The 27,623-nt window shown below is 36.8% G+C and overlaps 1 protein-coding gene across 4 annotated transcripts; it reads right to left on the reverse strand.

Annotated features, from left to right (window-relative positions):
• Nucleotides 1–106: 106 nt before the first annotated feature.
• LOC140159164 (uncharacterized) lies at nt 107–27,105 on the reverse strand. 4 transcript variants are annotated; one of them, XM_072182530.1, is made up of 7 exons: nt 26,493–27,105; nt 20,619–22,600; nt 17,818–17,907; nt 14,814–14,906; nt 11,861–11,968; nt 3,663–3,812; nt 107–2,481 (listed from the first exon to the last, which is right to left on the reverse strand). In XM_072182530.1, exons 1-7 carry the CDS (start codon nt 27,091–27,093, stop codon nt 2,347–2,349), a joined length of 3,159 nt encoding a protein of 1,052 aa, XP_072038631.1. In that variant the 5' UTR covers nt 27,094–27,105; the 3' UTR covers nt 107–2,346. The 4 variants fall into 4 exon arrangements, with proteins under 4 accessions (XP_072038631.1, XP_072038632.1, XP_072038633.1 ...); XM_072182531.1 differs by lacking the exon at nt 17,818–17,907; XM_072182532.1 differs by lacking the exon at nt 14,814–14,906.
• Between the last annotated feature and the right edge of the window lie 518 nt (nt 27,106–27,623).

Here is a 27,623-nt window from a genome sequence, read left to right on the forward strand (position 1 = left end):
CTCAACAGGCAGCTCGTGAGCCAAATGAAATTGAGAAACCCTGATATACATACATAAAGGAATAAAATTTTGCTAATATCATCAGCTAAATTACAATATTTTTAACTTTTTACATTCACATGCATCATAGATTTGATACTTTAGTTTATATGACAAAAGGCACTTAAAAATATTGAATGTGAGGTACATAGTCACAGGTACATTACACTATGGGACTAATTATGCTCTCTATATACTTTTACTTTTAAGCACACAAATATACACAAGGTTGGGCTATTCCACTTAAAATTCACACCCCTGTGGAAGATTTCACTGCCATCTCAATTCCAGTTGTATTTTATAAATGTTCGATCCAACTGGAAATTGTTGCTATTTTTGTGTTAAATTGTAGTCCATTGATACAATAAGATCCATGTGAATTCAACACACTTTTAGCCTGCAAAATGAGAACATTTTGTTGACTTTAATTCCACATTGTTTCCCCATTTTATGGATAGAGATGGTTCGACCTGGAATTATTTAATCTGTTCAATTCGTTTGGAATTCCAATATCTTCCTCAGTTGGGGGTGTAAATTTCAAATGGATACATCCAATAGACAAGAAAATACACTCTACTCTAAAATCATGTGCAGCCAAAGGTATAATACCCAAAAGATTACCGACTCAAAATTGCACCATACGTAATGCTATGGCAAATCTACCATCTTGGTTTGTTGCTCATGGAGTGCAGATAATGTACCGGCAAGAGCCCAAAAGTGAAATAATATTGCAGTTTTTGCACGTTCCAAAATTTTGCGCATGCAGTGCTTAGCACTCGTTTTTGGCACAACGTGTTACATGCAAACTACCACACATTTTGAATTAAAGTTTGCTGGGCACATAAGTTGTCTCCACAAAAATGGCACAGTCGGTACTCTTTGGTTCTACCTCACTGGGAGTTACACTATTTGCCCTCCATGGGCGACACTCAAACATGGTGCAGTTGGTACTTTTTGGTTCTACCTCATTAGAAGGTACTCACTCAAACATGGTGGAGTTGGTACTCTTTTATTTTACCTCACTGGGAGGTACACTATATGCCCTCCATGAGCGACACCCAAGCATGGTGGAGTTAGTACTCCTTAGTTCTACCTCATTGGGAGGTACACTATTTGCACTCCATGAGCGACGCTCAAACAGGTACTCTTTGACCCTACCTCATTGTGTGCAGCACATATCATCATGGAATCAAAGTTAGTGATAAGATATTTATCACTATTACATTATACACATTAATCTTTGTCATCAAGATCTCCTATAATGATATGAACTTCTGTTCAATCAATGCCTGAATAGACCTTTTTTCTGTGCATTCCATAAAAAAATGATGCACAAAACAAGGCATATCAATCAGCATCATGGATTGTGTTTCACACTAACTCTAAAACATAATTGCAGCTGATCCCATATTTTATGTGTGTAGTGTTTTTTTTTTTTTTTTTTATAGAACATCCACAGATCAACTAATAAAATATTGAAAACTGCGCCTACTTCCTGTTTGGTCTCAAGTATGAATAAGAAAAACATGTCAAATATATTCTGCAGATTGACATCTTTAACAGGAATACAATATAACTGACTCAGGTCACCAATAAATGGCAACCATTAAGTGTAAGCTGCCATATAGTGAAGTCAGCTGCTCTAAAAATCACAGAATGTTTTGTAATTTATGCGTACATTGTCACTGCCCAAGTTGACCTGCGCAGTAATGATCATAAATGTTGTACCCATCAGCGTGACATACTTGGGGTTACTTTCGCAAAGGTTCAGAATTATTGAAATGATTTTTTTCCAGACAGCATCGAGTACATGAGAGAATACATAAAGTATCCAGGCATGAGAATGAACTTAGTTTCATGGAAAAACCTGAAATTGATATAAAAAGCTAAAAAGCATTTGAAATTATGCTACAATGCCCCCATGACACGCTGAAAATAAATTTAACATTTTTGGTAACAAAAAACACTGAATTCACGTCTAAAAATGAAAATTCTCAAGCCTGTGTATCGCTAACCAGACAAACCACAATTGTGGGTGCTAAGAGTAATAAGGCATGTTGCACTATACGATTTAAAGCAGAAGTTCTGTGGACTAATTTGGGTTGGTCCTTGAACAGCTCCTGCATGTACGGTAAACATGGTGTAATTTGCCCTCAGAAGAAAAAATCTTTGAAATAACATGGAACTTCTGTCACCAATAAGCAAATATAATTAAGAACCACTGATTTGATCAAATCTAGTTGGTTAGGCAGAATTTCTCCATACTTGAATCCAAACAGAATACACCTTGCTTAAGACCCTTCTTGATTAAAATGTGTAATCCTTAGATGACTGTTGTAGTGATGGCATCACTTCGGTGACATTCTGATTGAGTTTGTTGTACCCATCTCCTCTCCGTCTACGACTACTGGAATTCTTCCCCTCGATGATGATTGCGATAATCTACAAATAAAAGCAGAATACATTAGTTTGGTTAATTTCTTTCCGACTTGAACCAATGGGATAAATTCCTTCTCATTTCCTTTATGCGTTGTGTCTATAAAATGCCTCCTTAATTTCATTTACACCTTGTGGTGGTTATAAAATGTCTGACTCCCCTTTTTGTCAAACAGGCTCTTATTGTTGTCATAATAAAGGGGACCATGGCTATCAGTATTCAAATTATCTTCTTGTGTCTCACTATAGTGAGTGGTTGAAAGGCGCCAAAATACGCCAATTTTGCATGATTTTTCGGAAAACCTGGAGATGCGAGTGCACCAGGGGGACACCTCCTCCCGCACCTACTCCCCTCAGCGTTCCGTGCCTCCGAGTAGGCCTCGTAATGATGGCCAATATTTAAAATCTTGAGCTTCTGAGTCTCTACTGTGTCTCATCTCAAGTTGAGAGTAATGCCATGTTGCATTTTGTAGAGGCAGACTCAAATCAGTGGGTGTATATCCGCATCCCCCCGATACACCCCTGTTGAGATTGAGGAATAGCCAAGGAATGACAACATTCTAAGCGACAGAATAAGTCCCAAATATGTGACCCGGCAGCACAAACGAGCCGTAAATTCCCTAAATTGTATTCTGAGTTATGGTGTAAAATGTGTACGAAGGTCGTATTCATCGGTCACTAAAGCTGGCGGCGACATCTGTCTTATTTTGATAGTCACAACACCAATCAATAATCCTATTATTGAAGTGGATAAGAAGCTTCTACATTTGTACCTTAGATGGCTATAGAACTTTTAATAACTCTGGTCTTTGTTTGCTTTTGCTAAATCCTTTTCAAGTGGTGGGTTATTTGTATAGGTATGCATAACCAACAATTAACAATGAGAGAACCTTCTTAAACCTCGTTGACTTGGGGATGATTTGAAATGACCGCCAATTATGACTGTTTGATATTTATTGCCAGCAATGTGGAAAAAGAGACACACATAGAAACGAAAAAAGCTATAATTTTGTTGAAGGAGCAAAGTTTAACTAACCATAACTCCGCTTCTGGATATCGTTTGAAGTCAAATGATATACCATTTTTAAGTTTATGATGTTTATTTTTAAACACAAAAATAAAACAAAATTGACGGGGAGGAATTTACGGCTCATTCGCCGTGGACGGTCACATATAGGGATAGATACCTTTTGTTTATTGTGGTAGAGAAGATATGTTGCCATAATCAAGACGATAGCCGTGAGTGAATATGCCAAGAAATGACTACTGGAAGACTCCTCCTCCAATTTGTATAACACTTCCGCTTCTTCTTTCTTCCTTTCATTTTGACTCTTTGCCTAGAGGATGACAAATTTGAAGAGGAAAATACACATTACTTTAGTTTGTATGGAATAATTATCTGGGTATTTTGGATTGGGCAGGGTTGTGCAGCGGGAACTGCAAATATACCCTGAAAAATTATTGTTTACTTCTCTGGACTTCGATAAAATTATTTCAGTTCAAAGTCAAGTTAAATTCAGGTAAATGTTTCAAAATTTTGCGACAAAACAATGGAAAACTAGCACTTTAAGGTGAATAAGATGATGTATTTGTGCATATAAAATGCATTCATGACCTACATTGTAGGTACTGGAATAATTTTCCATTTACCTCATTACTTCAAGCCATACTGTAAGATCTTATGAAATTGGTTAATTTTTTTCAAACCTGATTTTTGACATATTGTAATATTTACATCTAAATGGAATCAGCTGGTGTGCTTGCTGCTCGTGTACATTGTAGGTCAACAGAGCATGATATAATGTGGCGGCTTTTATCGTGCATTAAATCCCCCACATCACTCAATCATAAACAGTCAAAATAACCTATCGGTTTCTTTTACTTTAACCTTGTTATTAAAATGGACAGAACCCTTCCTGATAAAGTAATTTCTAATATGATTTCATCATTTTTGATAAATAATAACAACATTAAAATTTGATGGAAATTGTAAATATGGCTTTAAGCTCAAAATGAATATTTTGGGTGAAAATCAAAATCCTAATTCCAACCCTAATCCTATAATATTTTGCTGTAAACCTTTGACGAGCACGTACTATTGTGATGTTGCAAAAATGTCCACTTGGCAACATCAGATTACCTCAGCAGCTATCACAGACAAGTGCATTTAACACAGTAAATATGTGATGTATGCTCAAAATACGCTCTTGTCAAAAGTTCATCATAACCTGTAATCCTAGTATCATGAGGTGGTAGCAGTGATTTAACCTTAATTGACCTTTTTGGTGAATCCCATAAGCCTTTGCAAGTACACCCGAAGCGCACATTGTTTATTGAACATTGTTATTGCACACTGCAAGTCGGCGTGACATCAAATGACAACATCTCAGGTGTGCTCGCAAAGGCTTATGGGATTTACCGAAAAGGTCATTAGCCAAACTTCACCAACTGAAAATATGGCATTATGGTATTAAAGTGAATGAGCAAATACAAAGAGAATATATCAGTGGTTTATCAACACATTATATGACTTGCGTGTAACAATTAATCATCTGAACTAGGTTTGTACGGTCTACTGTGAGACAACAAACAAATTACACTGTTGCAGTTCATGGTTAATTTGATAAGATATATGGATTTAAAAGCAAAATCTGTGACATATGGTGTGCCCGGATGGTGTGAGGGAAAAGAATTGAATGTAAAGGCCTATATTGTACATTGAATCTGTCAAATACACGTATATTTTAATACCACTTTGCCGAAATTGTTTTATTTTATAAGGCTATATTAATTTAACTGTTTGCCTCAATGCGTTTAACCGCATGAGAACTACCTGCCGATTGGCCAAAATGAATATTGTGTCCGATTTTGAACCAATCAAGGAGGGTATTAATAAGATCATCTGAAAATGCAAGTTTGAACATAAATAGTTTAAAGCCTAGTCATAATTGGCAATTGAAAAAAATAAAAAAAAATGGCAATTGAAATAAGCATTTCAAGTTATCAACCAATCAGAAATGCTGTTAGATGACCAGTAGTGTCCAGGGGGTTAAGTTGCAGAGTGGATTAATGAAAATGCCAAAATGGCAAATCACCTCATTAATATTCATAAATACGCAAATAACATGACACAAAAGTATACAGCACATCAGGCTACCATATCCAATCACCAAACTAAGTTTGATATAAAATTGGACGGATTGAGCATGATACCTGAATTTATCGGTCGAGCTAGAGTGTTCAAATATCATGCGAGACAAAGTCAAGCGTGATATTTGAAAACTCTAGCGAAAGTATCCGTCCAATTTGATCATTATTATGTCTTCAGAATCTTTTTTTGGTCAAAAACATGATTTTAGTAAAAAACATGATTTTTGGTCAGAATTCTGAATTCATTGTGGGGATTTGGGCTCCTTGCACAAAGTCCACACAAACAGATGTCTCATGTGTTTCTTGTATACAAAAAAGCAGACAGACGAAGTATTTTTTTTCAGTGACACTTTCAGGATATGTCAAGTGTGTGCTAATGATGAAACCTATTAAATTTGAATGGTAGTCGACATCTACAAAAAGAATAACGAAGTATTCAGAATTGTAATAATTTAGTTGGACGTTCACAAAGTCACCCAATATTATACCTTATTAATCTGCATTGGCAACTCTGTATTCCGTGCGATCCAACCAGAGGTTGGTCCATATAGTCGTGCACATAGTCGTGCATAGCCGGTTTTGCCTACCGTTGCCATTGGTTACAATTTATACTTCTATCTCAGACTGGCTGAGGGCCAATCAAGTGGAAGTTGCCCAATAGTCATGATAGTATATCCCCCCCTTGACTCGGTCGCTTTTAGAGTCGTAACGATGTGGTATAGACTTGCCAGTCTCGTATGCGCCGTTTGTACACAGAGACTGGCTTATGCCACTGTGTGTGTCATTGGGATCTATACAAACGTAGCAACATTTTTTTTGCAATTGAGTCAATTTATATAAAATTGGTACTCACATATCTGATTTCTAAATCATAATTATCCTGTTTAATGTATCCAAGTACCTTACACTTGGAATTTGTGATACTTCAAAGATAATTTTTGAACCATCGACCTTACGAGATGAAACAATGCAAGTCACAAGATCTCATGAGATGACCCACCTCTTTTACAGCCGGTTTCTGTCTTCAAGTCATGTTCGCGATACAGCCACGTTGCACTCTGGGGTCGAGACTAATCAGTTACGTCGTTAACAACGAGTAAACAAAATGGCTGGGAAAACGGAGAAAATTGTGTCCTTAAAAGTGTTTCAGCGTGACGATCAGAAACCTCAAAAAACTATTTTTGTTGGGCCGCACTTGATATGCTAATGATATACAGGTACATTGTAGGATATAAATTGGATGGTAAATAAGCCAAATATTGCAAGAAATCTACTCGCTAGAATCCTAGCGACCCCGCAAAAAAAATGACCGTCCATGCGAATGTAATATTGAAATCAGTCGTAAAATCCCTACTAGTAATAGACCTACTTGTCACTAATCGTGGCGCGTGATCAAGTCGTGATAAAAAGGTCAAAGTGGCTGATCAATGTGTGGGCAAATGTTCAAGTGGCTTTTTGACCAATCGGCTTTCTAGCAGTAAAATATGGGGACCAATCAGGTTGTATCAATGTGATACCAATAAACTATGATGTATGACTCATCTTGTTAGGCCTACTAAAAATAAAATTAGGTTTCGGTAACCGCCCGCGCCTCTTTTTTGGTGCATAAAAAAAAAATAATTTATGCCACTTTTGGAAAAAAAAAATTTTCAAGAGTCGTCCGTGTCGAAATTCTGACATGAAATAATTTATGCCACTTTTGGAAAAAATAAAATTTTTCAAGAGTCGTCTGTGTCGAAATTCTGATATGAAGTTGTTGGAAATCACATTATTTTATTTTCCCCCGACTTTCTGCCATTCAATGATTAAAGAAATACAGTTGAATTGATAGATAATATTTATCGCGATATAGGCCTAGGCCTATGCACAACTATTTTATTTATGAAAACAGCGTGCAGCAGGACTCGTAATATTAAGTAGGCCTACAACTATTGAAAAACTACCCGGTATTGAACTACCCAGCAAACACAAAAACGTTTTAAAAACGTTTTAAATAAGTTATATTTTGGCTTTTGGTTTAGCTAAAACGCGTTTTAATAACATTAAAATGTCGGGTTATATAAAGGTCATGATAACGTTTTAAAACGTTTTGTATGAAAAAACAATATACAACAATATTTTTCAATGTTTTCAAAAAAATGTTATTGTAAACTATTTTTACAAACATTTTGCCAAATATTGTGTCAATACTTAAATAACATTATGTTAAAATGTTTGAACCCAGCAAACACAGAAATGTTCTTAAAATGTTTTTTCAAAACCTTTTAATAACATTTAAATGTCGGGTTATATAAAGGTCATGAAAACGTTTTTAAAGCGTTATTGAAAATATTTTGGGCAAACATTTTTTCGCAAATATTTTTTCAACCCCAAAATAACATTCTGTTTAGAATGTTTTGTATCAAGTTTTCAAGAATGTTTTTGGAATGTTATTAAAACGTTTTTATACCCTTTATATAACCCGACATTTAAGCGTTTTCTGTAAAACATTTTTGTTTGCTGAGCAGTAGATTATCAAAAATGTTTTTAAGGTTATGAAAATGTTTTATACTCTTAATATACCCTTTATATAACCCGACATTTAAACGTTTTCTGACAACCTTTTATAACCTTTTGCGAATGATGTCGAAAACGTTTTGTGTTTGCTGGGTATTTTGTCTGTGTCCGCAAAAAATTTGATAAAAACGGTAATAGTAGGCCTAACACTATAAGACAAAGGCCTAACGCTCATTAAATCGGTGTTGTTGTCGAACTAATTCCCATAAAGCTCAGATTAAAAAGAGCAAGTACTAAAAAAGTTAAAATGCTAAAAATGATGTAGGCCGAAAAATTGTGTAATCTTGTCCTAGACACTCAACGATAAACCCCTATCAAGTATGAATAAAAGACTGTTCATTTCAATTTATAAGCGTTGAGGAAGTTGTGCATTTTGTCAGCACCGATATAATAAAAATTAAAATAACTAACCTGGCAGATTTCAGGACTGTTAACCAACATTTATTTTCTCATGCCGCTCGCCCAGGCCTGCATATTATCCCGTCAAGAAACTCAACCCTAGGCCTACCTTTTTCAACATGTAAATATAATTCCATAGCGATAAATAGTGAACGTTGCATTGAAGATGAGGATACTTGGATGATACAGATATTAAGCACATGTTAAATGGGGGGTATGGGGATGTCCCAGTTTGTTTTACAAGGGCAATTATTATTTGACCCAAACTTTTTGGTGGGTGGGTTCATCATGACCCGAGACAGAACAAGTTTGTATTGGTTAATGGGTCAAGGTCATCCAGGGGTCATCTGAGGTCAAATTAGTAAAAACTATCATATGGGCATGAAACTTGATAGGGTAGATTCAATATTTAGAGCCAAATTTTTGGAGGGTAATTTCGGGGTCAAAGGTCACATTAGTAAAAACTCTCACATCCCATTGGCATGATACTTGGTGGGTACAGTCAATATTTAGAGCCAAAATTTTGGAAGGTCATTTTGGGGTCACCAGAGGTCATCTGAGGTCAAATTAGTAAAAACTGTCATATGGGCATGAAACTTGGTTAGTACAGTCAACATTTAGAGCCAAATTTTTTGAAGGTCATTTTGGGGTCACCAGAGGTCAAATTAGGTTAAACTGTCATATGGGCATGAAACTTGGTTAATACAGTCAACATTTAGAGCCACATTTTTTGAAGGTCATTTCGGGGTCAACAGAGGTCATCTGAGGTCAATTAGGTTAAACTGTCATATGGGCATGAAACTTGGTTAATACAGTCAACATTTAGAGCCAAATTTGTTGAAGGTAATTTTGAGGTCACCAGAGGTCATCTGAGGTCAAATTAGTTAAAACTGTCATATGGACATGAAACTTGGTTAGTACAGTCAACATTTAGAGCCAATTCTTTTAAGGTCATTTCGGGTCACCAGAGGTCATTTGAGGTCAAATTAGTTAAAACTGTTATATGGGCATGAAACTTGGTTAATACAGTGAACATTTAGAGCCAAATTTTTTAAGGTCATTTCGGGGTCACCATATGTCATCCGAGGTCAAATTAGTTAAAACTGTCATATGGACATGAAACTTGGTAAGTACAGTTTACATTTGAGCCAAATTTTTTGAAGATCATTTGGGGTCACCAGAGGTCATCTGAGGTCAAATTCGTTAAAACTGTCATATGGGCATGAAACTTGGTTAATACAGTCTACATTTAGAGCCAAATTTTTTGAAGGTCATTTGGGGTCACCAGAGATCATCTGAGGTCAAATTAGTTAAAACAGTCATATGGGCATGAAACATGGTTAGTACAGTCAACATTTAGAGCCAAATTTTTTGAAGGTCATTTTGGGGTCACCAGAGGTCATATTAGTAAAAACTGTCATATGGGCATGAAACTTGGTGGATACAGTCACCATTTAGAGCCATATTTTGGTAAGGTCATTTGGGGGTCACCAGGGGTCATCTGAGGTCAAATTAGTAAAATGTTGTATTGGCAAGAAACCTCTGTCGAGATTTGATCCCCAAGTCAGGTAAACTTAAAAATTGGTTTGATTTACACTTATTGATTTCACGTTCAAGTCATTAACTGTTTACAAGTTAATATTATATTTGACTATTTTTGGATCCCAAAAGTTTGGTTATGGACCCTATTTTTGGATTTAAGATAAGAGGGTCCATTTGGAGTTTGGACTCCTTACTTTTTTCTACCCCTAATTATGGTCATTTCAAAATATTATTTTATCTGTTTAGTGTTTTGTATTGCATAAATTTCCAAATTGTATGTAGCAGTTTTCTATAATTGCACAAACAGAAAAAGCTTTTATATATAGACAAGAACAGTGAATGACAGAGAGTAGGTAAATGATATTGGACAGTACGACACACTTGTGTAGTATGAGAAGAGCTTTTGCGATTGAGACCCCGAGTCATACTGTTTTTCTATTGGCTAGCCTTCAAGTGTTAAATTGGGTCGACATTTCAGTATGTGTAAATAATTTTTTTTTTCCTTCCTTCCGTCCCAATTTTTTCAGAGCATGTTACCGGAAACATCATTTTATTTTTATTTAGCCTTATTTATATTATGGCGTAGTACGTTTTGTGCATTGCATTCCACGGGATATTATAAAAGAAAAATCGATTTTGCCCAAACCTGTATAATAAACACATCAAGGAAATTGGTACTTGACTTGATGAATGACTCATCGTGTTGATCGAATTGATGATGATGATAGCGATTACGTAACGCTATGACACAAGTTTTTGCACATTGAAACGCCTACAATGTTGTATCGGTAAATAATAATTAATTTAAATGATGTTGCGCACGCCTATGCTATATTCCATGTTTTTGTTTACACCACGCCAAAGAAAGCGTCACATGCGCCCGTCAGTGAGTGAGGATTGCCAAACCTGCGATTTGGTAGCCCAATTAGGCGACTTTTGAAGATTTTCCCGCGACTTTTGACAATTTCCTGTCCCATAGAAACCAATGGTTAAGAAAAAATTGGGCGACTTTTCAACATTGGCTCCCGCGACTTCCGATCATTTCATGTCCCATAGAAACCAATGGTAAAGAGAAAAATTGGGCGCCTTTCCGATTAGTTGACCCGCGGTTCGGCTGAAATCTTTTGGCAACCCGGGCCGTCACTTCCCTTCAAAGTATCCACTGCTGGCACTGCACTGCAGACAGACGTGTAATTAATTCGGTCAAATCGGTCTCATTCATCAACAAACATTATACATTCAACTTCTATTCAACAACTATTTCACCAGGCCAAGTGTCCATGCTCCTATGTTTTCCCTTCAACCCGGGCCTTCAAGCTTTACAAACCTCTACCGTCTCACCTCATTTTAACTCTCTAACCTCTCACTTTCCCTTCTTACAAACATTTAACTAATTACCCCCACCCATCGACTCGCCAAATCCCCACAAGGTTCTGAACAGAAACAAAACATACATCACCCAACCTAAACCAATCAATCACAAACACCATCAATGATCACCCAAACACATGTACCATTCAGTACCAAAACAAACCACCAAAGCAGAGAACCGCGAAGCCCGAGAACCGCTCTAGTTATAATTATAATAGATCCAAGACCTATACATGGCTTCAAATGGACACAAGGCTGAAAAATTTGCTACCAAAATGTCACTTTCATTGAAAATGGAGATGAGGTGTTACACAGGCTCCCCGACATGCACAAGATCTTGTGATTAATTTCTTTGCAATTTACTCACAAATTCCACCTGTTGTTCTTGTTGAACTTTGATATCATGATCGCCAAGGTAATTCATCTGTTCGGCCTCCTGGTTCTTAATGTAATTCATTTGTTCGTCCTCCTGGTTCTTAATTGACATGTGGTAAGAGAGAAAAAAAAATTACTAAAGAAACATGGATTATAGGCTTTAATAAAAAAAAGTTTGTTTCTGGTACAAATGTACATGTTGTTGCCCTGAAAACCCAAATGCATTGTTTTAAATTTGTATTTATTGCACTTATATTTAAAGTCAGAATTACACCTCAAATTACTTTGAGCTTTAGGACAAAATGCATGTTGATAATGGGAAACAAACTTCTTTTCCTTATTTGCCATACACTCCAGTCACAACAAGTTTTTTTCTTAATAAAAATGATAAAAAAACTAAAAAAAACTTTCTTGCATTCTATGTGCAGGTGAGATTCAGAAGGTCAGAGGTGGAGCAGTCGAGAAATAATGAAGATTTGCAAGATGCAATGATAATGTAAAATAGTAACACCTTCACTGGTAACACAAAAGCCAAGAATACATGTATCTATATGACATAGAAAGCTACTAAATGCACCCAAAAAGTATCTGAACACTTAAAATAAAAGTCATTTCTTAAAGACACTAAAACTAAAGTAAATTTAGTTCTGTGGATTTTAATATCTCATTTGGTATGATATATACCGTTATTTTCCTAACTAATAGTAATTTGAATAAAAAAAGAGAGCTTTTCAAAAATGACAAAAATTTGCATTGACTTTTCCTTCACAGCAGAGTGAGCGTTTATCCATTAGGCTTTATTGAGCCCGTAACAAAAGGGACATTTTGTAGCGGAAATCGCCTTAAAGGAGGAAATTATCTACATTGGTCACTTTTGAAACTCAATCATTTGTCATTCAAATGAGTATAGCTTAGTGGAATAGAATCACATTGTGCCGAATAAGGTAATAAATTACGCAGAACAAAATTTCCCATCTATAGTCTTTTGAGGAGATCGAGAGCAATTGCTCTACTACTGCTCTCCTTAAATCTGATATAAGAATGTTTTTAGCTCTCCTTAGTGAACCATTCTGCCCTTACATTCTATTACATTCTTGATAGCCCCAGAAGAGTTATTTGATGCTCTCCTGAAAATTTCAAATGGCAGTCCCTGTATGGCCTTTGTTCGGACACTTTTTGGGTGCAGTATATGTAACAAGTATAGTGGCTACAATTGTGTGCAAGAATAAACATACAGTATATGATTGAAATATGCAACAAGACATATCGAAAGGTTGGTGCAACAAAGCCATACATGTTGCTGCAATAGCTGCCCTGTAGACATTTGACAATTTCTGCACAATGTACTGCACACAAACAATATGATAACTGGCAGCTATTGCTGCTTTTGCATACCCGGTATATGGGATGGAGTTTAGTGGGGATATAGGCTAGTGGTTTGTGCAACCCAGGGTGCATATCATGTGAGGAAAAATACAGACACAAATAAAATGTCATTCAATGTTTAACCCAACAACTAATTCTATCACTAAAATCTTATCCTCAATAACCCATACCTACTGTTCTACAAATCAACAGGGGGGGGGGGGGGGGGGGGGGGGGGGGGGGGGGGGGGGGGGGGCGCTTATTTAAATGTTCACAGGAACAGATTTCATCAGTTGATAATGGTAACAAAAATAATGAGGAATTGAGGATGACAACAATGACGACTAGTTCAATGATGAAACAATATGTGAAGATGATGATAATGATCATCATCATCATCATGCTAATAATAAAATGGAAGAAAATCCCTTAGGTCCCATTCTCACTACACCTGTTTGACGAAGGGTTGATCATTGACTCAGTACAATTCTATTGAGTCCATTCACACCTAGTCAGAATGCGAAATAAGTTGTCAATGTACGTAGTCTCTGACCTAGCATGTCGTACCAAATTGCAAATAGTGATAAGAATGCATTTCCATTCAATGTGGATTGAGTCTACATTGAAAATTTTACATTCAATATCCGGGTAAGTGCATCCAGTCCGGTTCAACATCCGGTTAAGTAGACTCAGTCTAATTTAATATCCGAGTCTAATTCAATATCCGCGTACATGTAAGTGTACCCTGTCCAATTCAACATCCGGGTAATTAGTGGGCTCAGTCCGATTCCACATCCGGGTAAGTGTATCCTGTCCAATTCAACATCCGGTTAAGTGGACCAAGTCCTATTCAACATCCGGGTAAGTGTTCCCTGTCCAATTCAACATCCGGGCAATTGGACTAAGTTCGCTTCAACATCCGGGTAAGTGTGCCCTGTCTAAGCCTGGCATTCTCAGGCAATTTTATACCCGGGTATCCAACGCATAATTTGCAAAAAAAAATTCGATTTTGGAATGTCCCTGGACCTAAATGCTAGGATCATTCATGGTTGACTTACCAAATAAAAAATATAAAAATTCCCCCCCCCCTGGGTACCCTGAAGCTGAATCTCTTACCGAATCGTGGTACGAAAACCCGCCCGAGAATGCATAGCTTAACCTTGTCCAATTCAACAACCGGGTACATGTAAGTGGATTCGGTCCACATTGGACTTGTTTAACATTCTAGCTTGTGCAGTGAGAATGCACTATCAATATGGGTCAGTGAGAACAGGGAGTGACCTCTACAATGTAGGTCTGAGTAAACTAAAAGTTGTAATGAGAATATGGTAAGAAATGTAGTTGTGATAACTAGCATTACACACGGTACACACTTGCAAATCTTGATTTTGAGGTGCAATCACTACAATCCTACATGTGTTAGTGTTTTATTTTAAATCAATCAATTTCTGATGGAACTTCAGAAGCATAAATGCAGAAACATGCATTTTACATGGAGTGAAACGTATGTACATTATATGCATGTTTGTGTTCACAGCAGTCAGGTTTTGTTAGTGCCCCATTACAGAACGATTTCATACCTCATTTTCAAATACAAAAGAGCTTTCAATTTCTTCATTATTTGCTGACTTCTCATAATCTGAACCTTCGCTTTCTTCGTTATCATTTCCAAGCTTGATGTAAAATAATTGTATTATTATTATTATTTAAACCTCTGCAAATTAATTGTTATATGTAAAAACTCCAAAATCAGAGACCTGTTATGGGCATAATTTTGGTTCAACTTGATAAGGCCTACAAAAGTTTGTAAATTGCCCTTATAGCTCCAAAGTTGGGGTCAGTTGGTATTATTTGTTTTTTGGTTTTTTTTAAAATATTTTGCCACATCCTGTTAAAAAATGTACCATATTACGTATGTCAGGCTTGTTTCTTGAATCTGAGTTGTGTGGTAGAAATTACAAACAGGCAAAATATTTTATTAACTTTATACCAATGAAAATTCAAATACATGTATAGAAAAAAAACCACCCCAAACAAGATTTTTGGTCAGTTTTTAAAGGCAATACAAACTTTAAGACCTAAATAATGATGATGACAATGATGTTGATGATAATATCAATAATGATAGTGATTATGATGATGATACAAAAATGGATGATGAAAATCTCTTAGGTTGCGTTATCACGACAGGCGTTTGATGGAAGGGACGTGGCATCATTGCTACATTGAGTCTACATGTACATTCATGCCTATAGAAAAATTATCAAATTTGTGTACATCGTGGAACATACTCTTTGCGTGGCTGTGCGTAGTAAGCAGTTGTACGCAGATCGCCTCGATAATATGGATGCGTGAGAGTAGCGTTGTACTGCGAGTGTAGTTAGCATGATTAGTCGGCGGAGTAACAAGCGTAGTTGAATGTTCCACGATGTTCACAAATTTAATATTTTTTCTATAGTGAGACTGCAAAATATGTTGTCATTGAGGTAGTCTCGTATGTAGGATGTGGTACCAAATTTTGAACATTGATTCTACATTCAATATTTGGGTAAGTGGACTGGTAAGTACAATGTAGATTCCAGCTCAATTCAACATCCAGATAAAGTGGATCCACCAGGCATTGAGTTTTGCAAAGTGACAGGTGTGCTGTAAATCGCACGCCTGGATAACCCGAGGTGTGCTCTTAGGTGTGCTGCAAATCGCACACCTAAATAAATCAAGGTGTGCTTTTTTCAAAACTGGTGTATGACTATGATTTCATTTTCAGTTAAAACTTAGCAATATTGTGACTACATGTACTTTTTTAATTGGCCACGGTTAAGCTCTGGGGTAATGAACGGTGCATTCTGCAAAGATGTCTTTTAGCTGTAAATTTGCTTTGGTGATAACTTTGCTTGTATCATTCGTGGTTAATTGAAAAAATACAATAACAAGAAAAAATTATTTTACAAGTTGGTATGCACAAAGGGCAAAGTTGTATTGTGTTCATATCACAATCTACCGTAATTTTTTTAATTTTGTTTTTTTACATTTTTATATTCCCCCTGGATTTAGAATGTCCCTGGACCTTGGACTAATTGCTAGTGTCATTTGTAATTAATTTAATAAAAAATACAAAAAAATTACAAAAGATTTTAAAAATTATAAATTCTTGTTTAAAATAGGCAAATTCAGTAACTTATGTTCACATAATAATCTATGAATGATTTTCAAATGCATTTGTTTTGTATGCTTCTTTACATCATAAATAGGTTGCAATGTGAACATCAATTATAAATTTGCCTATTTTGAACATGAATTAATAATTTTTTAAAATCTTTTTGTAAATTTTTTTCAGGGACATTCTTAAGTTCCAGGGACATTCTAAATCCAAAAAGAAAACTTAAAAAAAAAAAAAAATTTTTTTTTTTTTTTTTTTTTTTAAGCGTCATGGTAATCGCACCCCTCGGCGCATTTTCAGGCGTGCGGCGCGTGCGAATCGCACTCGCACGCCTTAAAACTCAATGCCTGGATCCACTCCAGTCCAATTCCACATCTGGGTTATATCCATTCCACACAATGGACTTGTTTTTCTTAGGGTGTGTATAGTCAAATGCAGCAAACCTTTGACGAGCGCGACTACCGTGATGTTGCAAATTCGTCGCTATCAACGCGTACGGCGCACAGTTCATTCATAAATTTCCACTCAGCAACAACATATCGCCTTACCAGCCAATCAGAGACAAGTGCGTGCAACGCAGTAAATACGCGATGTATCCTTACAATACGCGCTCGTCAAAGGTTTACTGCATTTTAGTATAGTGAGGATGCAAAATCAATGTGGATCAGTGAGAACAGGGACCTCTAGGTCCGAGTAAACCTGGAGAGTAAACTTGATTGTAATGTTGTAATGATAGCATTTCATGGCAGTATGATGGTACTCATGCATCTGATGTTCGTTATTGATATATACACATAGCCAGAGTCTAGAACCAATCTGAACACTGATCAGTCACTTCCAAATCTGTCCAATTTTGGCCTTATAGTCCGAGTCCGAATTGGTGAAAATTCCTACATTTGCCGATCTAATGAGCCGATTGTAACCCCAAATGAATAGTATTCACAATAGCAATATTTTATTACAGAGGTAGGTGACACTACATGTAGTTTAAAATGGTTTTTACTCATAACAATTTTGGCATCAGTCAAAGCAGAAAGGGCAAATTATAGAGGGTGCCCTAATTAATTTCTTAAAGAGTGTAGGACGTGTTTTCAGATCGGCAGATTAGTAAGCGAACTGATGGCTGATCAGCAGCTTCACGTCTAGGGTGGTCCGGTTTTTACTCGTAACTATTTTGGCATCAGTCAAAGCAGAAAGGGCAAATTATAGAGGGTGCCCTAATAAATTTCTTAAAGAGTGTAGGACGTGTTTTCAGATCAGCAGATTAGTAAAGCAAACTGATCGCTGATCAGCAGCTTCACGTCTAGGGTGGACCAGTTCTTCATTTTACATGGATGGGAGACAAAATGTTATATTTATGTACAAATATTTGTGTTCACAGCAGTCAGGTTTTGTTAGTGCCCCATCACAGAATGATTTCATACCTCATTTTCATAATCTGAACTCTCACTCTCTTCATTATTTGCCGACTTCTCATAATCTGAACCTTCGCTTTCCTCATTATCGTTTCCAAGCTTGATGCAAATTAAAGCAATATTATTATTTCATTAGGATAAATTAGAATTCCAAACCTGTCTAATCACATGTAAATAAACACATCAAAAGAAATAAGTACCCCTCTGAAAATTTCGTCATAACATCGTAAAGTAAAACTTTGTACCAATAAAACTTACTTAGAAATAATTATATGATTGTTTACTAAGTGTTTTCAAAATGAAAGATGTCCATGACTTCATGGCTGAATGAACCCAAATTGAAGACAAAAACTGCCCTTTCCAAAAGTCACATAGTAGGCCTATGCTTGTTAACTGCAAGGCGTATTGGGACAAGGAATGGAACTGGCCATCTTACAACTCACTGTGCTGAACTCTGCACCAAGGGGATTTGCATGACTGAATGAGTAAATGTTCACTTGGTGAGGATTTTAAACTGCACTCAAACACATGGGGTTTTCCATTAGTAACAAGCCATGAATCAACTTTTGTGACAAGCATATATATAGGCCTACTTTGTGACTTTTGAAAAGGGCAGTTTTTGCCTTCAATTTAGGCTCATTCAGCCCTGAAGTCATGGAAATCTCTCATTTTCACACAGCACTTAGTAAACAGTCATATAATTATTTCAAAGTTAGTTTTATTGGTACAAAACGAAACCTTACAATGTTATGACGACATGTTCAGAGGGGGACTTATTTCTTTTGATGTGTTTACATGTACTACATTGTAAGTCTGTACTTTTACTCTACACGTAGACCCATTACATGTTGTACTCTGCAAATCACGTTTTCAGGGACTGCCTTTTGAAGAGAGCGAGAGCATTTGCACTCCTAGTGCTCTCCTTAAATCTGATATTATAAAGAGTGTTTTTAGCTCTCCTTAGTGAACTATTCTGTCCTTACATTCTATTGTAAATGCTCCAAACAGCTCTCTTTGATGGCCTCAGAAGAGCTTTTTAATGCTCTCCTGAAAATTTCAAATGGCAGTCCCTGGATTTTTTTGAAGTGGTATTTTTATTATAAAAAAAGAATTTCATTTTATAAGACAGGGCACTGTGCTATTTCAGTTGGAATCCATACTATTCAGTTGGAATCCATACATTTACATCCCTTGATGGATGATATGATGATGATCTTCCATACAGGGAGTGTGAATTTGAAACGGTAAAATCTGTACCCCCTGTGTGGGTGATTGAGGTCATGTCTACTGTAGGGCATGTATGTATTTCTACTGGAAAAGCCAATTTTGGAAGGTTGCTAAATATTTAGCTTACATGTACATGTAGATACAATGTACGCTATAGAGAAGTTTAGATCTCTCTCAAGTGCTCTCATGTGCACTCTGTTAAAGAGGAAGTCCCACCAAAGCTGTTCTTCTGGGGTGAACCAAATCTGCCTGGTTATCAAATTAATCAATGAAAAGGCTGAATTTGGCAGGTGCTAATTGGTGTTTTAATGTTATTGCATCAATTAGCACCTGTCAAATTCAGAGATAACCTTGTCACTGATAAATTTGACAACCAGGCAGATTTGGTTCACCCCAGAAGAACTGCTCTGGTGGGGCTTCCTCTTTAAATGAGCAACATAGGCAGGGCTTTCATGCATAATCACCCAATCCTATTAGTATTACTGGTCTGATGTTATGATTGTGGGATGATTGATTTTATTTTTAGCCAGTTGGAACCCAACTTCTGTGTCTACGCTGTCTACGCAATAAAAAACTATTTCTCTGAAAGCAATTGTAGTTAAACTCTCTATTAAATATGGTACGGTACATTAAAGTGTATCGCTCTACATGTATACTGACATGTTATCACTGGGACTGGGAGATGTGTTAAAAAAACAATTTGTAGTTAAACTCTCTCTATATATGATAATACATTAATTATATCACTCAATGCTGACACATTAATTTATCATCCTGATACATGTATGTTGGTAATTGCTAATAACAGGGAACACACTGCTGTAATAACAACGTCAACATGCAAGAAATATTTCCCAAGGAAATGTTATCCTTAATGTCATCCGTAACAAATTCAGTTACAAGTATACATTGTAAGAGTGCAAAAGAAGAGCAGGATTATGCATATAATCTTTAGAAGTTGTCATGCGCAGTGCACACATCACATTTACATGCGTGGGAATGCCCTAAAACACACACACAATTCCAAGAGCCATGGCAAAAATTATCGGGAACGACAAGAAGTGACAATATAAATATCATTTTGATATCAAATATTTAAGGAACAAAATTATCTAAAGGAATTATCTGTGCCAGCCACATTGACACTTCAGTGCCCTCAAGCAGTCCACATTGTCCTGGGTAGGGGGACTGTTGACTGGAGGGGCATAAGTTACATGACATGACTTTTCACCAAAACTAAAGTCCTTATTATACTTTGATCAGCTCGTAATCGGTGGGAATTGTTAGGCCTTTACCACTACGCCAAAAAGTAGACCCACAAAAAGAGTGATATAATTGGCCTATTATATGGCCTATTTTGTGAGTGTTAAATAATGTTGACAGAGTATCTAACTTTGAATTAATAATTTGTGATACTTTTGGCGGGATGTCACAAGACAATCTTGAGATAAAATATGTTAATATTAATTTGCGCTGTTATAAGGCCCGCCGATTACGAGCTGATCAAACTATACCATACTTTGATCTAAAGATCCAAGGAAATCAACGAGGTGAAAAAGATAATAATTATAAAATCAACATACCTCTGCATTATAGTTGCCCCCTTGTTCCTGATAGTACTGCTGTTTATCCTCTCCATTATAGTTGCCCCCTTGTTGCTGATAGTACTGCTGCTTATCCTGCCCGTCACCGTTTTCCTCTGCTTCACTTTCTGATGAATATTCTTCAATTTCCTCATCCTTCGCATCATTATCATCAGCGCCATTGTTCTCTGCTTTGTATTCTTCATCCGATGGGTTTTTATTCTCATCATCGTCTCCTTGTTCCTGGTTTATACCTTCACCCTCTAATGTTTCCCTGTTGTCAGCTGTCTCTTCTGGTAATTCATCTTGTTGACCTGACTTTCCTTGCTGTGGATCAACTGCTCCTTGTGGATTGTATTGTCCTGACTGTGGATTCTGTTGTCCTTGTTGGGGATTGTATTGTTCTTGTGATTGTTGTTGCTGTGGATTGTATTGCCCTTGCTGAGGATTATATTGCCCGTCCTGTGGTTTGTATTGGCCTTGCTGAGGATTGAATTGCCCGTCCTGTGGTTTGTATTGGCCTTGCTGAGGATTGAATTGCCCGTCCTGTGGTTTGTATTGGCCTTGCTGAGGATTATATTGCCCGTCCTGTGGTTTGTATTGGCCTTGCTGAGGATTGAATTGCCCGTCCTGTGGTGTGTATTGGCCTTGCTGAGGATTGAATTGCCCGTCCTGTGGTGTGTATTGGCCTTGCTGAGGATTGTATTGCCCATCCTGTGGTTTGTATTGGCCTTGCTGAGGATTGTATTGCCCGTCCTGTGGTTTGTATTGGCCTTGCTGAGGATTGTATTGCCCGTCCTGTGGTTTGTATTGGCCTTGCTGAGGATTGTATTGCCCGTCCTGTGGTTTGTATTGGCCTTGCTGAGGATTGTATTGCCCGTCCTGTGGTGTGTATTGGCCTTGCTGAGGATTGTATTGCCCATCCTGTGGTTTGTATTGGCCTTGCTGAGGATTGAATTGCCCGTCCTGTGGTTTGAATTGGCCTTGCTGAGGATTGAATTGCCCGTCCTGTGGTTTGTATTGGCCTTGCTGAGGATTGTATTGCCTGTCCTGTGGATTGTATTGTTGTCCTGATAGTGGATTATTTTGTCCTTGCAGTGGATTATTTTGTCCTAGCAGTGGATTATTTTGTCCTTGCAGTGGATTATTTTGTCCTAGCAGTGGATTATTTTGTCCTTGCAGTGGATTATTTTGTCCTTGCAGTGGATTATTTTGTCCTAGCAGTGGATTATTTTGTCCTTGCAGTGGATTATTTTGTCCTCGTAGTGGATTATTTTGTCCTTGCAGTGGATTATTTTGTCCTTGCAGTGGATTATTTTGTCCTTGCAGTGGATTATTTTGTCCTTGCAGTGGATTATTTTGTCCTAGCAGTGGATTATTTTGTCCTTGCAGTGGATTATTTTGTCCTAGCAGTGGATTATTTTGTCCTTGCAGTGGATTATTTTGTCCTCGTAGTGGATTATTTTGTCCTTGCAGTGGATTGTATTGTCCTGCTGTCAATGGATTATTTTGTGGGTCATCATTTAAATGTATATCTTGCTGTGGATCATTTGCTTTATATTCCTGATCTCCATCATTTTTAGGCTGGCCGAATTCATCTGTGTTCTTGTTTACATTCAGGTCTTGTGGTAATTCTTTAACTTCATCATTTCCTGTCTCTAGATTCTTTTCAATCCCTGGACTTCCATCATCTGCTGGGAGATTAACATCCGCTGGATTTGCATCTAACTTTTCTGCATTATTTTCTACATCTGCTGCATTTTTGTCCTCATCATTTGTGGGTAGTTTCCCTTCATCAACGCCAGTCTCTGCCTCGTTTTCAGTTTTTTCAACATCTTGGTCTGTTTTCTCCTCTACCTCTTCCTCATTTCCTGTGTTTTTGTCTTGGTCTGTTTTCCCCTCTTCCCCTTCGTCATTTCCCGTATTTTCAGCATCTTGGTCCGTTTGTCCCTCACTGTCACCAGTATCTGGAACAGTATCGTCTGTGTTAAATGGAAAAAAGAGAAACATTTGCCACTTTAGCCTATGTGAAAACTACAAGCAATTCATAACACAATGGATTTGATTAGTAAAGAAGTGTTAATTTTGAGCTCAACAAAATATCACACAGCACTGACAGCAATGTCATAAGCAGAAATAAATTCAGAAAGAAAGCATAAAAAACAAACCGTAGCCAAACCTACATGTAAGTCATGGTTGGGACTTGGGAGTGTAATCAGATTGAAGATAGAATTGGCATAATAGCATTGTCAACAATTTCACTCGCTTCTCAATATCAGACCGTTTGACTTTCATAATTCCTGAAAGTCATTAAAAACATCTTGAGTTAATGTGTGTGAGCTTGGGGGTTGGACGGTACCACTTTGGGGACAAAGCTGCACTTTAACATGTTCCATCATGTAGTTTGTAGGTACGTAGTTGACATCATGGGCTACACATGCCTGATAGCACTTGAACCGGAGTAGCTTTTGGCGGGGAAGGTCATCAAACTTTACAAAGGGTAAAATTTCAAAGTTGCTCAAATTGTGTTAAGGGGGTACTACACCCCTTGATAAATTTGTGACTATTTTTGCATTTTTCTCAGAAACTATTAAAACACTGGTAACAAAAGTTATGTATATTATAGGGGCAAGGAATCCAGTTACCACACTGAAATGTCAGTGGCTCAAGACAAGTAGTTCTTGATTTATTGATCAAATATTGGTTTTCCCTCATTTTTGACTGTAACTCCACAATTGTTGTCTGTGCTGAAATAAAATTTTCAATGCAGTAGTTGTAGTCCTTGCCCCTATAATATACATACCTTACTTGTCACCAATTCGCTATAATTTTTGAGAAAAATGCAAAAATAGGCACAAAATTGGCCAGGGGTGTAGTACCACCTTAAAAACCATTCCAATGTATTCCTCTAGTCACAAGGATTCAGATGCTAATCCACTGGCGTATTGCCTGCAGTCTGAGTGAGCAATTTCTCGCATTAAGGGGGTACTACACCCCTGGCCAATTTTGTCCCTATTTTTGTATTTTTCTCAAAAATTATAGCGCATTGGTGACAAGTAAGATATGCATATTATAGGGGCAAGGACTACAACTACTGCACTGAAAATTCAGCAACTCAAGGCAAGTAGTTATTGATTTATTGATCAAATACTGGTTTTCCCTCATTTTGACTGTAACTCCACAACTGTTGTCTGTGCCGAAATAAAATTTCCAGTGCAGTAGCTGTAGTCCTTGCCCCTATAATATACATATCTTACTTGTCACCAATGACTTATAATTTTTGAGAAAAATGCAAAAATAGACACAAAATTAGGCAGGGGTGTAGTACCCCCTTAAGCAATCTGGTATTAACAAGTTTGCAATGTAATTGGTCACACGTCCCGCTGCTGTAAGAATTTTCATTAACCTTTTCAGTAAATCCCATAAGCCTTTGCGAGTACACCTGGCTGAGATGACGTCATTTGACGTCATGCCGATCTACGTCGATGCGCACATCGTTTATTGAACATCGTTACTGCGTAATTGTAAGTCGGTGTGACATCAAATACTTAAATGACAACATCTCAGGTGTACCGGTACTCGCAAAGGCTTAAATGGGATTTACCGAAAAGGTCAAATGACTGGTTGACCTGGAAGTTGTCGCAAAATGGGAGTGGTTTAGGTCAATACATTGTAACTTGTTTACTGATTGGTCCATTTAACTTGCTAAAATATTCATTTATGCACGATGGAGGTTTAGAAAATAATAAAAATATTTATTTTATTTCATGGGGAAGTAGATTGAGTAAGCTTAGACTTGATTTTGATTTGAAATTCATGTATGTCCACTTGGACGCAAGGCTTGAAAGTTGTGTCCTGGAGTGACGCACGCACGCGCCTTAGCGGGAGCCTTGCTCTTGATGAAATAATTAAAAAAGTTTGATTTCTTATCAGGGAAATCAGCTGTAAATAATTATCAAAGACAAGACATATAGGTATTTTCTGTTTTTGAGAAAATTGACTTGAAACGAAAGTCCCTTTACAAGGATTTCACAAGGTCCCCTATGACAGAAGTGAGAAGTGGGTTTTACAAGTGTAATAGATGGAACAACCCTGACCGAGAGAATGGACATCTCAATCAATTTCGCATGTCATGTAATTTTATTCAATCAATCTTTCTTTAAAAAAATATATAATAAAGAAGGGACATAAAAATCCAGGACACAAGCTGGAAAACCCAACTCAGGGAGTCAGGGAGGGTTAGACAAAACAACAAAAAAAAACAAAAATACAATACATTATACAATATAAAACAAGGCAATAAATAAAAATGCAGTGGATGCAATTGCATGCAATGTGGACCCCTAGTTGGAGGAACCTAAATTTTGATGTCCAGGGGCTGCAGGGGCATTGCACAGCCACTGGGTTTCATGTTTGGAGTTACTCAAGAACTCTAGCTTTGAATTTGCACATGATATACGCATTGGATGCTAGAGTACTTTGCTATCGATTTTCAGTCGGACAACGGTGCAATTTTGTTCTGTTACTTAATGTTGAAATTTGGATGAAAGTTATTTCGAAGTCAACTGTATAATCTTTTGAGCAAGATTTGCCTATTATGGACAGTCTAAAATTTTGCTGAAGTGTAATTTTAGCAACATTTTTGATGCAATCGTCTGTCATGATCGGTTACTTCTGAACTTCCATTGCTTAATAGCCTTTACACGGTGTCATGCTTCAGCGAATCAGACTAGATTGTGAATGCAATGGTCTCTAGCCTAGAATGTGAATCTATCGGTGAGCAAATTCTTGGCCAGACTTTATGCCTGGTCGAGCACCCTCAGACCCGAACGTAGTGAGGGTGCTTGGTATATCCGCCATGTTTCAAATACATGGATGGCCAGCATAATGTCCCGCAAATTTAAGCTTTATGAGAAGCCTATTTTGGTTGCAAAATGAGAACACAGAGTGGCTTATCTTTAACCCACATCCTCAATCTCTCATGCCAGAGGTTAAAATAAAGCGATCCATAACTAATTATCAAAAGATCGTAGAATTTAATTTCTTGAAAGCGTGCGGCTAAAGCGATTTGTTTACAAGTAACAATCCTTGTTCCGACACCGATACCATTCATTCGGCTTCATTCGGTTTCATTCGGCAAACCACGTGATCACTCAGGTGAACTAGGATTGGACGATGATCGATTGCGTTAAATTTTATCCAGGTTACCGGGCCATGCTTAATGGCGATACTCGCGTCTTGGAAATATTTTTCAACCACGTTGCAAAATGATCGGAAATACACCATCAAGGCGAATCGATCGGTAAGCATCATTGAAACTAAGCAATATTTAGTATTTCTTCTTTTGATTTTTTCGATAAAATTGTAGTTTACAGTTTTGATTTATAGTTTGATGAGAGTGGATTTCAAAACCAGTCCACTAGTAGACGTTGTAATTGACAGTTTGACATTTCCGCCGGAGGATAATGTGAATCCATAAGATGTGGCGATCAATTTCACGATTAAAATCTTTCCTTTGGGGCGATTTCCATTTCTTGCTATCATTTAAAGCCTGAAAGCATCAATACTAAAAAGATAGGCTATCAGTCGCTTGTGCAGATATATGTTAACATTGGATTCCATTTCTTGTTATTGTTCACTGTATGGAAAAGCCTGTTCTGTTGTATCTTGTATTGGTTGTATTTCCGACGCATAGCTAGACTTCTCGAGCAAGTCTGGAGTTCCACAATACATAGCTACATAACAGTACACTTTTTGAGATACCTTTAAGCATAAATTTTGTACATTTAGCACCTGCAAATTTGAATATGATTATGGAACATAACTTGAAAAATCGTAAGTAGACCCGATTCATGAAAGACTGGGTGTTCTTACCTTCTTTTGCAGTCTCAGGAGACTCTGACCACGATAACCGCAGTTCAGGTAATTTCTGTTGTATAAATGCATTTGCTTCGCAGATACTACTGAACCCTGATTGCCGATCGCCACACACACCATCACAATGTTCTTGCGATACCTCTAGTTGCAGCAGTGCACTCAATGCAGAGCATGTGTCATGCTTTGAAACTCCATGCCAAAAGTTAGAGTAATTTTGTTCAAGTTCTTTCCTCCGTTCGGAACTGACACAATTGCTTAAAGCAAGTTGAACAAATTTGCGACAGACCATATGCTTCAAATTTTCATTAGGATGGTCATGTTCCGGTGCTTCATTTTGTAACCTCATACGACATGCAGTACCGAACTGCGCATCACCTCGAGCAACAGGGAACACGTAGAAGGTTGTGGCAGGTGGCCCACATTCTGTTAATTGTTCTACCAAAGAATGGTAAGAGTCTACATTTAATTCTGCTAGAGGAACAGGAACTGCAAGAAAGCACTGAAAACACGTACTCAAAATGAAAAGCACAACAACAGATCTAGATCGAAAATCATTTACATTTTCGACACGTCTCATTTTTGCGTTGTAGATCGCCATTTTTATTTTGATTTGTTGTGACCTCAAATGACCTTTTTAAGGTTATCACCTGGGTTGCCAGGTGATTTATTTATATAGCCCAGATAGCCAATATTTATTTATTTATTTATTTATTTATTTATTTATTTATTTATTTATTTATTTATTTATTTATTTATTTATTTATTTATTTATTTATTTATTTATTTATTTATTTATTTATTTATTTATTTATTTATTTATTTATTTATTTATTTATTTATTTATTTATTTATTTATTTATCATTCATTCATTCATTCATTCATTCATTTATGTTATTTTATTTGTTAATTAATTAATCTATTTTTATCTTATTGTCTTTGTTATTTTTTTTTATTTGTTCATTCATTTATTCATTTATTTATTTATTTACTTATTTATTTAATAATAATATATTTTTAATAATAATATATTTCGCTCCTATATTTTATAGTTGAGCACTGTATCTAGTGATGGTTTCACTATAATTTCTTACTATACTTATTTATTTACTTATTTATTTATTTATTCA

This window comes from Amphiura filiformis, chromosome 8 (genome assembly GCF_039555335.1).
Source record: "Amphiura filiformis chromosome 8, Afil_fr2py, whole genome shotgun sequence".
NCBI classification, from domain to species: Eukaryota; Metazoa; Echinodermata; class Ophiuroidea; order Amphilepidida; family Amphiuridae; genus Amphiura; species Amphiura filiformis.